Source organism: Pogona vitticeps, chromosome 13, assembly GCF_051106095.1.
Source record: "Pogona vitticeps strain Pit_001003342236 chromosome 13, PviZW2.1, whole genome shotgun sequence".
In the NCBI taxonomy this organism is placed as follows: Eukaryota; Metazoa; Chordata; class Lepidosauria; order Squamata; family Agamidae; genus Pogona; species Pogona vitticeps.
Window position 1 is genome coordinate 17,308,686 of NC_135795.1, and position 14,528 is coordinate 17,323,213.

A 14,528-nucleotide genomic window follows, 5' to 3' on the forward strand; every position below is an offset into this window, starting at 1 on the left:
AACACTGACCCCCATGCTTTTCCTTGTAGGAATATCTTAATCGAGTCCAGGCGGTTTTGAACTCCACAGAAATCAACTTGCAACATCTGACTGCCTTGGTCGACTGTCGAAGTTTGCATTTGGTGAGTCCCAATGGGCAGCGAATGCATGAACCGATGGGCCGCCTGTAGCGGCCCAACTGAGATAGAAAAGGTCACAATGTGAATTACCACAGAGAAATCGTTTGCAAACTATTGTTGCTTCTGCTTTTGGAAAAACCACACGGGGCCTCTTTAGACAGATGAAATGATTTTGAGCTTTGCGATATTGCATGGAGGATTTCACCCAATCGCATGGCACCTGTGAAAAGAGCCAAGTTCAACCCATGGAAAGAAAAAGCCAAACGCCCGTGCTCTCCTTGAAACATGGAAAATTGTCTTATATTGTATCAGAGACTTTCGGTCCATTTACCCCAGTATTGTCAACTATGACTGACAGCCTTAGCTGTCTGGGTCGTGCTAATCAGGTGGCTGGGTAGGAAATCATAGCTTGCCAACAGAGGACCGCTGCACCTCCTGAACATACTGGCCTCCCTGAATGCACCAGTCTGACTTTGGAAACTATTCAGGGACATGCTGTGTTTTTTCAAAAGCATAGGCATAGGCATCCTTCAGTCTCGAGAGACTATGGTAACATGCTCTGAATCGAGGAGTGTCCTCTCCAGAGCATGAAGCCCGGGTAAGGTAATATGGAGGATAGGCTCTTACCCAAGCAGCAGATCCCCCCTCTCCACATTGCTGAAATGGTCCAATAGAAAGGCAAGAGCCAATACAACTGGTTCCAGCAATGTCGCAGGAGTTGGCAGAACGATGCTGCCTTCGGGACTCCAGCTCCGGATTTTGCCTCGAGGTTAACTCCTGAAGCCTTTTCCATGAGTGGATATAGCCACAAGGCAGTGGAGGTTTGAAGTTGGAGTTTTCCTTCTCCTAGATGGGCTGCCTTCCATGGCTGACGAGCCCCACCTACCCGGCAATAGCCAGAAAGCAATAGCCAGAAAGCAATAGCCAGAAAAAATCACAAAACATCTCCTCACCTTCTCTCCTCACCCACGGGATGTAGCGTAATCATAGTTAACAGGAGTCAGGGCATCATGCACATATTATCTCTTTAATCCGTACAGTAACCGTGTAAGGCTTTTCATTGCCCTCAGACTGCAGGTGGGTGGTGCTGACAGCAGCTTGCTAAAACCCACTTTGTGAGTCTACAACTGAGCCATAGCTTAGCTCAGTGGTTCTTAACCTTTGTTACTCAGGTGTTTTTGAACTGCAACTCCCAGAAGCCTCAGCCAGCAGAGCTGATGGTGAAGGCTTCTGGGAGCTGCAGTCCAAAAACATCTGAGTAACAAAGGTTAAGAACCAGTGGCTTAGCTTTTGGTTGCTACACGGCAGTAACTCTCGATATATCCTTGTTTGTTTATCTTCATAGACTTCCCTTTCTGGAAGGTGAGCCATTTGTAAGCAGTTCAAAGCGCCCTAAATAGCCTTGCAAAATAAAATTCAATATTAATGCAAGTTTAAAATTCAGGATTATGTAGATGAGAAGCCAGATGATGTAAACATGGTGTTGCGATCCATTTTGAGCTCGAAATAATCTATTTACTCTCCTTTTTAGGATTACATCCAAGCTCTGACAGGCTTCTGCTATGACAGTGTGGAAGGGCTTATCTACCTGGTCCTCTTCTCCTTTGTGACAGCCCTCATGTTCAGTTCCATAGTGTGCAGTGTCCCACACACTTGGCAACAGAAGAGGTTTGTGCACTAGAAGTCATGTTGGTGTTTCAACTGCAGTGTCTCAAAGCCTGAGAAAGAAGGCACAACAGCACCGTCTTCCTTGAGTCGTCTCCCCAAGCAGTGTGCTGCAAGAGAAGAAAACTCAGGGGAAATAGGGAGTGAAGGAGAATGAAATCTTGATTTTATACATAGCAGTAGTTTAGATCGTAGGCATGTCTAAAACCCACTTGTCTGGTCATTGTTTACAAACCTGGTTGGCCACTGGTCTTTGTTGTCCAGTAGATACTGCTTGAAATTTAAAAATTTCAGTGGTGGACAAAATGCATGTCAAAAGAGAAATGCTTGGATAGTTTGGGAAGAACTAGCTGGCACAGTGTGGTAGGGATGGTAAATATTTGTATTTTTAACTACAACTGAGAAATGCAAATATTTCCTGTCCCGTGGTGTAGCGAGTCTGTGGAACGACTAGGATGGTCACTCCTGTCTTAAAAAGATAGATTTTTTAAAAAGGAGAATCATAACACGTCAGCTGAGAAGTGGATCAGGCTCTTTTTTTTGGTAAAATGTCGTATGGCTGGCCCATAATTCCTCTTGGACTGCAAAAGTTCACTGCCATCTTGTGGCACTCAGTGCAAAATGCCTGATTTCCTGTTGTCTAGAAAGCAGATCTCATTTATGCCCATGACAGTAAGTGATTATTCCCGTATACAATACGTACATAGTATTGTATGTATTTATTGTATAAAAGACCAAAGCTCTTGGATTTCCAAGAAGGTTCTCGTGCATTTCATGTAATTAGAGATGGGGATATTCAGCCGGCGCTGCTCCAGGCTGGAAGCGGGAGGACGAGTCTCCCCGCACGGGGTGCCGAGCGGCCAGCAGAGGGGGAAGACAGCAAAGCTCCTGGCACCATGGGTGGGAAGAGCGGGACCTTTGTGGCACCGGGACACGTGAGTGGCCGGTCTGATCCCTGGGTCTGGACTCTCATTAGGTCTAGCTGGAACTGGGACATTCGCGTTCTTTGACAAATACGAATACCCTACTCTCTACATGTAATCTGTTGATCGGCCAGGATTTCTGACTCTTAAACAGTAAGCTTAAAAACCATAAGCAAAATTTGAAAGGGTTGTTTTGTTGTTGTGGCTTGCCATCATTTGTCTCTTTCTAGCAGTCCCTTTTTTAAGTCTTAGTTCGTAGAAAATCAGAATAAAAACTGGTTGTAAAATTAGCGTATGCCTTTGGGATGTTGGTTAAATTTGCTCATGTATTTGTAGAACATTTCTGGGGAAACTGACAGTGACATATTCTGTAGTAACTCAGGGGCCAGGTTCCCTGTGAGGTGCGCGGCTGCACACGCGCACAGGGCTGCGCGCCCCCCCTCCGCACAGTGTTCCTCCTCCTCCTCCTGTGTGCACCCAGAGCTCCTTAAGCTCCAGTTGCGAGGGATCCCCATGCGTGGGTGGGTGGGTGGGTGGGTGGGTGAAGTCCTGCCTGTGAGGAGTGGAGCCCCACCTAGCAGGGCTGAACAGGAGAGGGCGGGAGCCATGCATGGCTCAGGTGTGGTTGACCTAAGGGCCTCTTAGCAGATGGCTCAAGGGGTGCCGTAAGCCGCCCCTTTTGTTCTGCCTTCTCCTTGCCAGCTGCTGTTTTCTCTCTGGTCCCTGTTGGGTAAATCTCCTCGTTTCAAACCAGCCTTCCCTAGGTAGTTTCTCCCCGAGTGCAAACTCTGCCTCTCCTTGTGTGAAACCGCTCTAAGAGGCTAATAATGCCAGTCCCCCATCTGTAAAACATGGCTTTGTCCGTTCCTCCCCCCCCCCAGTCCCCAACTCTCTTATTCTTGGATCTTAAATCAGTTTTTTTTATATATATTTAGCGGCTCTAGTAATAGGCTGTGCTTGTTTCCACGCTATACTGGTTCTCTGTGAGCTGGCAGGCTCTGTGGGAAGAACAACTGGGGGAAATGTGACAGGCTTTGCAAACCCAGATGGCAGTTGGGGGAGGTCTGAGTCATTTTGTTCCCTGGGAGGAGTTGGTTGCTGTGGGAATCGGTCTGTCTGCCAGACTGAACAGCTCTTTGTGACTACTTGGGAGCGCCCATGCGCACTTAGGTCTTGCGGGGAGAAGTGGATGAGGAACTCCACACGCTTGGTTTGCTTTACTTTGGAGTAAAAACACTTAAAGAGATGCTTCTGGTTTGCCTCCCTTCTCCAGGAGCTCAGATGATGAGGGAGAGGATGAGTCCACCGCTCAAGGGAACAGGCAGACCCACGACAACCTGTACAGGGTACACATGCCAAGCCTTTATAGCTGCGGGAGCAGCTATGGCAGCGAGACCAGCATTCCAGCCGCAGCGCACACGGTCAGCAATGCTCCTGTCACGGAATACATGTGAGTAGAGGGCACTCCGTGACGGAGCGGGGGTGGCCGCTTGATTCAGTCCCTGACCCTTCCACTTACGAGGACCTTGGGCGGCTAGGATGGGATAGGGTTCCCCCTGAGATGTTGGGAAGGCCCTGTCCTTAGATCAGGCACTGCTGACCTAGAGGGAAGATCTTCTGATTTTGGAGGGGAAAAAAAGATCAGTGGCTTCGTCTGTGTTGTTGGTGGAGAAAATGCATGGGGCCCTTGAGTAGTCTCCAGCATTCGGTATCGGAATGGATTCAGGCCACTCGGTGCTTCACCCATCGTGTAGCAGTTCCTAAAGGAAAGCCTCAAAATAAAACAAAAGGGTGTTCTGCCTGTCTATCCTACCGCTCTTATCCTGCCTGTTTAATTCGTTCTGAAGTGTACTGATAGAGCGTAAATGGATATTTGTAGAGCTTAATGGAAAAAGACTCTTTGATACTTGGAGACTGGAAGCACTTGCCACTAGCAAATAAACTATGTGAGACAGATGCTTAGGAAAGACTTTACTCCTGTATATTTAAAGGATTCCCATCTTTGTCTTTGTAATGAAAGGAATCAAATGCCCAGCAGAAGTTGTAAGCATACAGCGCTGGAGAGGATTCCTTGCTAAGCTTAAAGCTAGAATAATATACAGGGCTTTACCGTGGCTGGAATTTTGGACTGGCGAACAATAATTGAGCCCTTAGAAAGCTCTTAAAGGGGGCACTACATCTCTCCTCTTTACCTAGGGATCTTTGGAGATACTTCACCCACTGTCCTGAACATGCCCCACATTTGACTAGCAGTTGCCTGGAAAGGATGTCTTCACATGTTCCTTTTAGTAAAAGAAATCCCCAGATCAGTTATTGTTTTCATTGCTCTTCGAATATCGCCGTTATCCAAAGGAGGAATGGAAACCTTTCCCTCTTGATCTTTTTCCCCTCTCCCCTCTCCTTCCTCTCCAGGAGCCAGAATGCTAATTTCCAGAATCCTCGTTGTGAGAATACTCCTTTGATTGGCCGGGAGTCCCCACCACCTTCTGTAAGTCTTTGTTCACCTTTTTAAAGAGCTAAAACAATAATAATAATAATAATAATAATAATAATAATAATAATAATAATAATAATAATAATAATAATAATAATAATAATAATCCCACCAAAAGTCTGTCTTTTTGAGATGTATGCACTCAAGTCCAATGTATTTTATTAATAAGCGTCTATTTAAAAGCAAAGAGATGGGCCTACCCTCTACTACAACAAATGGTGGAATTCCTGTTATGTGCAGTTGTGAGCATGTGTGCAGAAACATACATGCCCACCCCTACTTATCTGTCTTCGAATAATATTTCTAGGTACCTTTTTAAAAGGAAAGTAAAATGTACATTCATTCTAATGTAGTGGCTGCATGCAGAAGTGAACGGTGAGTAGAACGAGCAAGCAGTTTCATGAGAGATTGTATTGGATGCCATTAACATTGAATCCTTCCCCAACATACTTCTTTAAGGGGACCTGGGAGAGCATACAATTCTGTGTTGCATTTTCTCTTCTGACATTTCTGTCTTCCTCCTTTTGGAAAGCCGGGGGGGGGGGGGGCGGAATGTTAGCTGATTTTCAGAATAGGAAAAAAAATATGTCTCTTAATTTATTTTATTTGCTTTATATGTGGCTTAGTTTCTTTGGTTGCATTTTATACTAATGTGAAATATATCAGCCTCCCAAATGGTGAGTTGATGGCGTGTTTGGAACCAGACTAGGATGCAAAGTAACTTAAATTCAATTTCTTTCTTCTTTCCTCCCCCCCGCCCCACACTCAAAAAAGACTAAGCGTTCTTGAAATGCTTTATCTCATCTTGTGGGCATGTGTTTAGCTCTCCTTAGAAGCAAGCACATCTGTCCTTCAAAGAAAAGCAGAGGAAATGCGGATGCATCCTTAGGGTCATGTTCTTGGAAGGCATCATCATTTTGATGGGCCGTATGGAGATGAGGAACCTGTTTGTACTGTGTGTGGTTTATAGCCTTAAACAACAACACAAAGGAAAGAGAGAGATTGTACCGCCAAGGAAGGATGAACTATGTCTGCTGTTGGAAGAAGCAATGAAAGGCCTTTCTGGTTTTGGTGTCATAGGACGAAGAGGCAAAATCTACGTGCCTGATAAAAACTGAGCAAGCCGTTGGTAGACTTCCTCTGACACAGGGCTGGGCATTAGAGGAGGCCATCTCTCCATCCTAGGATCTGCTCTTAAGCTGTATCAGCCCCAAATATTTGAACAGGGCATTTCTAGTTCCTTGGAATTCTTCTTCTGTCCTTCCCTTGGGTAGCCTTTCGTACCATTTTGTGGTGAAAATGCTGTTTCTGGAGACTTGAGAAACAGAAAATGACTTTCTGTTCGTACTGATAGGTTCAGGGAAGCAGACCTTTTTTAAAAAGGGGGAAGGCTTTGGTAGCCTGTAGGCATTACTTTGCCCATCTCATGCATGTGGTAAACAGTTTCTATGCTATGTAGCTCATTTCAGATTTATGATGAGGCAGACTGCCTGGGAACAGGGACCAAGTTCTTGTTCACTCCCAGACTTCATTTTATAGTGCCAGCATACTGTTGTTGCGTTCTCCGAGACCATAGTAGGCATCCTTCAGTCTCGACAGACTATGATAACGTGCTCTGTATGGAGGACTTGGAACAGCGTTTAGTGTGGCTGAGAAGGCCAATTCGAGAGTGACAATCTCTTCCACACTGAAGACAAATCCAATCTGTCCCCTGTCCGGCTCCCTGGTTTTGCTGCTTTTGTGACTTCCTCTTTGCCTCGGCCTGCTGGACAAGGGTCTCTTCAAATTGGGAGAGGCCGTGATGCAACACCTGCCTCCAGGCTGAACGCTCAGATGTCAGAGACCAGTTGCTTGTCTTTGTCTATGTAAAAAACACAAATAGCTATGGGAAGTGACTGAAACACAGATCTATAGCTGCCACTCACTTCAGCCCCTATTGGGTGTAAAGGTTTTGTAGATAGGAAGTACCATGGCATATTTAAGGGATGGTGTAACATTAAGGACTTGAAGCTTTTTCTCTTGTAAAAACCTAGACAAAATTTCTCTTAGAGCAAGTTGTCTTCTCCATTGTTAATGGTGTGTGTGTTTTTTTTAAAAAAAAAACATTTTTTTTGTCCCTGTGGTCATTCCTTCCCTTGTTTCCTCCTCCTTGTTCCAAGGTCTACTCCTCCGTAGAAGGAACCCTCCCTGTCATTGGCATACGCACCATGGCGTTTCACTTGCTTGCACTGTGTTTTTCATGCACGTTGAGGCTGCACTCTCTCTTTTTCTCTCTCTTTCCTGCATCATCACAGTTGTATTTGGCTGCCATGGACAGTAGCAGCCATATGAGCTGGCAGTTTAAGCCCTCGGACAGTGCTCGGACGTACTGGTAACAGCGCCCACAAAACCAAACAGGTACTGAAATAAGGTCCTTCTCGCTGATCTCCTCCCTCCCACCCACCCGCCCGACCACCCCCTGCAATCCCTGCACTTATTCCCCCCCCCCCGGCCAGTGCTGGAGTCTTCACATTTCTCCTCCCTGCACTTCCCACCCCATTCCTTCCCTGCCCAGGGTTTATGCTAGCTAGCCTTCCCTGGCGCTTAGTGATGGAGCCACATCAGCATCTTTCCCTTGGCTAAAAGCTCCCTGGGGTCACTGTGGCAGTAGAAGTCCCGCTTCTCAGAGACCAACCCTAGTTTTGTAATCAAGTGGGTTATCCTCTTGCATTATCCAAAAATGTGGAGGCCATCAGGTGTTCTGAAGCTGAAAATGCTGTCCTTGTTCATGGTTGACTTCTTGCATCTGAGAACAGAATTTAGCTAAGACCTTGGCTTCACTTGTACATGTGAAGTCCCTCTTATGAAGCACCCATTTACCTTCCCTTGACCTTCCACTTTGTGTCACAGTCGATGCAGTCAAACACACACACAAAAGATGTGCCACATTATAAAACTAAACTGCACACCAAAGATAATCGTAGCAAATCCTCTTCTAATGGGATCCCCCACCCAAGCTTTCCAATACTCAGTGCAGATGGCACTGTGAAATTCCTTTGTGAGGGAGTAACAAGCAAGCACTGTTATTGGCATACGCTCTTCTTCTTCCTATGATGCTGAATGGCATGAATCCTTCAAATGTGAGCATCTCCATTAGAGCCCCGGTCAAGGACTGTATATGTACCTTGGTGATAAGAACACCAAGTTTGTCTTCCAGATGTTCAGAAAACTCTCTTTACCTTCCCTAACTGAGAAAGGCTACATGTTACTGTTGACCGCTTGCTTTGCATATGCAAGTCCCAAGTTCAGCTCCCATCATCTCCAGATAAGGGTTAGGGAGGACTCTTTTATGAAACCCTGAGGATATGATTCCCCTTCTCTGTCAAACCTACTGTGCCAGGTGGCCAAAGGGACTGACTTTATAGAAGATGTTTTCATGTTAAGAGAGCATATTAAGGGCATCTGTCAGAGGCCTATGATCCTTCTACTCACTGGGTGGGTGGGTGGATTTTAGAATGAGACAATCTCCGTTCTGAGCTCTGTGAATTAGCCATGGGAAGTTGGGTCACGTATAATTTTGGTTCCCAGGGCTTAGATACGTGCCCAGAGTTGAATCCCATGCAGTTTCCCCAGACAACCAACCTGCCTCTTTAACCTGTTGGAGCCAATTGGAAAATGCCTGCAGTGGCTGCAATCCAGTGTCCTTTGTGTCTTTTATCTGGTTTTGGGTTGGTTGTCTGGCACGGTCCATGAGGAGCTACCATGCGCCTTCCTAGACCTGTCTGTCTTGACATCCAGCTGTGACACCTTTACACCACCTTTTCCTGCTGGGGCTTTTTGTGCTGCCCTCCTGCGCTGGTTCCCATACTCCGCCGTCACTCGCTTCGTCTACATCTTTGCCACTTCCTTGCCATCGGCTTGCTTTGCTTCGGTCCACGCTTACGTGTTCTCTTGAGATGGCGGTTGGAATGTCAGAAAAGCAGCCTCGTATTTGCGCACTCTATCAAGTGCATGAGCGGGGATGTGTGTGTGTATGTCATATAATGCATGTTGCTTGTAATCTCCAGAATGTCATTGTATTTTTCTCTCTTGTAAGCAGGCTTTGGTGAGCCTTGCTTATTATTTTTTTTAAAAAAATCAAGTCTTGACGCACCCCCGAGTCTCAAGTCTGAATTCCTTTTCCTCATCAGGCATTAACACTGTTAATCACTATCTTGTTGTTTTAATGTTCTGTATTACACGTTTTGTATTTCAGACAATAACTCCACCTTGTTCCTTCTTAAGGAGAAAGGTGGGGGGGGAAGTATAATAAATAAACATTAATTAATTTTTCTAGGATAAAGCTTCACAGTGCCCATGGTATACATCTTTGCTTGTGGACAGGACTATTCTTTTAAAAAGTGTCTTGAACCTTTCTTTAAAAATATGCGGTTCTGGTAGAAGTTGAAGCACCAGATGGTTTTTAAAAGCAACAGTACAAAAAATAGTTTTGCTTGTTGTTTAAAAATCAGGGGTGCTGTTTTTGTTTTCCACTGCAAAGGACCTGAAGCTTTCTGAAAGGTCTTAGCAAAGATCAAGCTTCATTGCAACAAACAAACAAGATTTTAAGAGTGTTTTGAGGTCCTTGTTTCGAAGTCATACTTTCTGTAACAAAGTCTTATGTGACAGAAGTAACAATGTTTCTTCATCGTGGTCTTCTGTGAATGCACACAAAGGGTTAATACCAGCGCCAGCGTTGGGCCTCTCGGAACGTTTTCTAGCTGCAAGAGAAAAGTAACAATGTTTAGGACTACCCCTACTGCGCACGCCCAGCCTAACCATCCCTCAGTTCCATTTTTCCGCCTAGCGGTTTGGAGCCTCTCGTCTTAGCTGCGTTTATTGCGATCTATCTGATTTTTGGCTTTTGACCTCAGCTTCGCTCACGGACTACCCTAGCGCTTTTTCCCTTCAACTTGACGACCCGGTGTATTTTCTGGCTTTACTCGGACTGATTTCGGACTGCTCTGCCTTATCCTTGGACTTGTCGTTTCGGTTTCCTTACTGCCCTATGTCCCCTTCCGGGCCGTTCAGCAGGTGTGTGGTGTGCGACCGCAAAATTCCCCATCAGGACGGCCACGATACTTGCCTGTATTGTTTGGGGGAGTCGCACAATCCCAAAGCTTGCCCACACTGCAAAGCCTTCACTAAGGCCGCTCTCAAGGCTCGCCAACAGCGCCTTAAACTTCATCTGTGGGAGTCAACGTTGTCTTCCACGGCGCCCTCGGAGGGGGAAATGGCTTCCACTTCTCGAGCAGCTCCTGTTCAGTCAGTTGTCTCTAAAGTTTCCAAAATGTCGAAAAAATCCGCGTCGTCGAAATCGGCCGCTCCTGCTTCGAACCCCGAGCCTCCGGCTCCGAAAGCTAAACCGTCGAAATCGTCCAAAGCTAAGGCGGCCGCCCAGCTTAAAATGACATCCATTCCACTTTCTCCGAGCTCGGGTTCCATCCCATCGCCGATTCTTGAGGAGTTGTCGAGGCGCTTCGGGGCCTCGTCCGAGGCACCCGCGCCTCCTCCTGCTCGACGTACTGAAGTGTTACCGCCTTCGGGAAGGTCTTCCCCGACACCGAGCCAGTTAGTTGCTGTCACTACTGGCCTCGCTTCTGCCCCACATAGCCCTTTTCCTGCGGGCCAGGGGTCGCCTCCCGTGTCGATCTCGTCCGTACACTCGGACTCGAGATCCCCTAGAGAGAAGATACCTCGATCACCTGTGCGTTCGAGGTCGAAATCTCCTCGAGGCAAACGTTCTCGCACGGAGAAGCATGGCTCCCCGAGTCGGTCCCCTTCCTCCGGCCGCTCGAGGTCGAAGTCTCCTCGACGGAAACGATCGAAGTAGAGGCATCGAGCTTCCACTCAGTCCGACTCTGGCGATCGCTCGGACTCGAAATCCTCTAAGCGTAAACGCTCTAAGAAGAAGCACCGTTCTCATCGACGTCGTAGCAAGCATCGACGTCGGTCCTCTTCTTCCCGTTCGGCGGATTCCGACCGCCCTAAGCGTCGTAAGCACCATCGACGTCGGCGCGACCGTTCGCGGTCTCCTTCTTCGTCGTCGACATCCGCGTCTCGAGACCGGTACCGCAAAAAGATCCGGTACATATATGTGTCTTCTTCTTCGGAGTCGACCCGGCCTCGACGCCGACGCCGGGCTATTCGAGCTAAAGACCACCCTCCTACGGTACCGGTTGCCCCTCCACCGCAACCGGCCCCTTCCACCTCGGCGCCAACCGTGGTCCCAGTTCGACCCCCGACAACGCAGGTCGGCATCGAGAAGCCCCCTCCAAAGAAGAAGAGGGATGTCTTCTCCTCTGATCCAGATGAGGTGTCCACGGAGCGGTCTTCTGACTCCGATCAGGAGCAACCCCCACCCTTGCCACCGCATGATTTACCTCCGGGTGATCTGGTGCTTTCCGATACTGGCGATACTCACGCTCCTTCTCCATCTGAGGATTTTTCTTCTTATTCTCAGATGATGTCCCGGCTTGCCAAGACGCTCAAATTGGACTTGAATCTCCCTTCCCCTCCGGGAGAGGACTTGTTCTTTGGGGACATCAAGAGGGACAGTACCGCTCCCCCCAGTATAGCCTTTGTGCCTGTGGTTATGGAGGCCATCAAGGAGTTCTGGGCTCAGCCTGCGACTACACCTAATGTCCCTCGTCGCACAGAGCACTTCTACAAGATTCATGGGGCTGACACTCATTTTCTGCTCAAGCATCCCATTCCAAACTCACTCATTGTTGAGACAAGCTGTTCAAGGCCTTCGGCCAAAGCCCATGTTACCCCAGTTGACAAGGAGGGTAAAAAGCTGGAACTCATCGGCAGGAAAATCTACTCCCTTGTCACCTTGCTACTTCGAGTCATAAATTATCAAACGGTTTTGGGAGCTTATCACAAGCAATTGTGGCTCAAGCTTTTACCGGGGTTGAAAATGATACCTGAAGACACCCGGCAAGCTTTTCTTAACTCCTATGAGGAAGCTCAGACGGTATCCAAGTATGAACGTCTTTCCATCAGACATGCAGCAGAAATCTCTGCCAGAGTCCTCATGTCTGCCATCTCTATCCGGCGCCATGCTTGGCTCCGTTCTGCTGACATAATGGAGGACGTCAAGTCAAAGGTTGAAAGCCTCGCCTTCGACGCTACCGGGCTGTTCAACGAAAAGACCGACTCCCATTTGGAGGACCTTCACAAGGCTAAGAGAACTGCTAAGTCCTATTCTGTTCAGACTCAATCTAGACAGCGACGCCCTCAATGGCGTAAATCTTACGGACAGTATCAATCTTCCCAACAATACCGTCCTTACAAGCACCTACCTCAGCAGCGCTCTGGCCAGTCCTCTTCTTCTGTCCAGGGTTATCAGGGATACCGCCCTCGTCCTCCCCATCGCCGCCAACCCTTTAAGCCACCTGGCAGGAAACAAAAACAGTATCTTTGACTTTCGGCCCCCCGTTTTCACCCATTCACCACCTACCACCCGTCTTCAACCGTTTCTTCACAACTGGTCTGTCATCACAAACGACACTTGGGCTCTAAAAATTATTCAGCACGGTTACCAGCTGGAGTTTATAAGATCTCCTCCGCTAGGTTTCATAACTCATTCTCCCTTCGACTCCTCACTAGAGGAAGAAATATCATCTCTCTTGGAAAAAGATGCCATCTCTACAGTACCACCTCGCGACATACAATGCGGGTTTTACTCCCGCTACTTCGCTGTCTCAAAAAGCGGAGGAGGCATAAGACCCATCCTCGATCTAAGACTCCTAAACACTTACCTGCGACCCAGACGGTTTCGGATGCTCACCTTAGAGTCCATCATGCACTTGCTGAAAAAGAACAACTGGTTCGTCCTTATAGATCTAAAGGACGCATACTTTCACGTCACTATTCACCCCGACCACCGCAAGTTCCTTCGGTTCATCTTTCAGGACACGGTCTACGAATTCCAGGCCCTGCCATTCGGTCTGTCCACAGCTCCCCGGACCTTCACCAAGGTCATGGCTCCAGTGGCAGCTTACCTTCGTCTCAGGGGCATTCACGTTTACCCTTACCTGGACGATTGGCTCGTGGTCTCCACCTCGCGAAGGCAATCCCTGAAAGACACAAAATTCATCCTGTATCTTCTCTCCAATCTCGGTCTCACTGTCAACAAACAGAAGTCTCAGCTCATTCCCTCCAAAACAGTTCAATACATAGGGGTCTGTTTGGACGCTGTAAAGGGTCGAGTCTTTCTTCCCCCAGAAAGAATACACAAGATTCGACGAGCCATCAGGAAATTTCTTCCCGGTGCTCGGGTGACAGCCCATCACGCCCAACACCTCCTCGGCCTGATGTCTTCTACAACGCCGGCGCTAGCGCACGCTCGCCTCAAACTCCGGTCGCTCCAATCTTGGTTTCTCACCCTTTTCGACCCCATGATGGACAGTCAAGGGAAACGCCTTCGTGTCACCCCGGAGCTCACCAGACAGCTCCAGTGGTGGATGTACACACCCCATCTCACGGTTGGCCGGCCTTTTCGTCCACTCCGTCTCACCGTTCAAGTTACAACGGACGCCAGTCCGTCCCGCTGGGGGGCGCACTGCGGGCGTCGCACCATTCACGCCCTCTGGACACCACAGGAAGCCATGTTCCACATCAATCACCTGGAACTGCTGGCGGTTATCAAGGCCTTCAGGTCCTTCCTTCCTCTCCTGCGCGGCCGCGGAGTTCAGCTCGTGACGGACAACACTACCACAATGCATTATGTCAACAAGCAGGGAGGAACCCGCTCTCATTCACTCCTGTATCTCTCCATCCTCCTTTGGGAATGGTGTTACCGTCATCATATCTATCCAGTGGCCATCCATGTAGCCACGGAGGACAACACACTTGCGGACACTCTGAGCAGGCTTCATTATCAGACTCACGAATGGGAGTTGAACCCTCTGGTCTTCCAGGACCTTTGCCGCCAATGGGGGACCCCAGTGCTGGACGTGTTCGCATCCCCTCACAACGCAAAATGCTCCCGGTATGCGTCCCGGGCAGGTCTCGGTCACCACTCGCTCGGCGACGCATTCATGATTCCATGGAACCAGGGTCTCTTGTACATATTTCCACCGATCCCGTTGATACAGAGATCCTTGATCAAACTCCGACGTTCAATGACTCCGGCCATTTTCATTGCACCCTTTTGGCCTCGCCAAGTGTGGTTCCCCACTCTAGTCAGCATGGCTGTGGACTCAGTAACCCTTCCGATGTGGCCGGACCTACTGACCCAGGAAGCAGGCGAAGTCCTTCACCCCGACCTCGACACGCTCCATCTGACGGCGTGGAGGATCG

At 48.3% G+C, this 14,528-nt stretch overlaps 1 protein-coding gene across 2 annotated transcripts in view; it reads left to right on the forward strand.

Annotated features, from left to right (window-relative positions):
• TTYH3 (tweety family member 3) overlaps window positions 1–14,528 on the forward strand; it is a 78,257-nt gene that overhangs the window by 53,940 nt on the left and 9,789 nt on the right. The window contains exons 10-14 of one of the 2 annotated variants that reach the window (XM_072982714.2): window positions 30–122; window positions 1,651–1,787; window positions 3,981–4,157; window positions 5,120–5,195; window positions 7,496–7,598. In XM_072982714.2, coding sequence (XP_072838815.2) covers window positions 30–122; window positions 1,651–1,787; window positions 3,981–4,157; window positions 5,120–5,195; window positions 7,496–7,576 — 564 coding nt within the window. In that variant the 3' untranslated portion in view covers window positions 7,577–7,598. The remainder of the gene's footprint in view (window positions 1–29; window positions 123–1,650; window positions 1,788–3,980; window positions 4,158–5,119; window positions 5,196–7,495; window positions 7,599–14,528) is intronic. The other variant, XM_072982715.2, reaches the window with a different exon arrangement.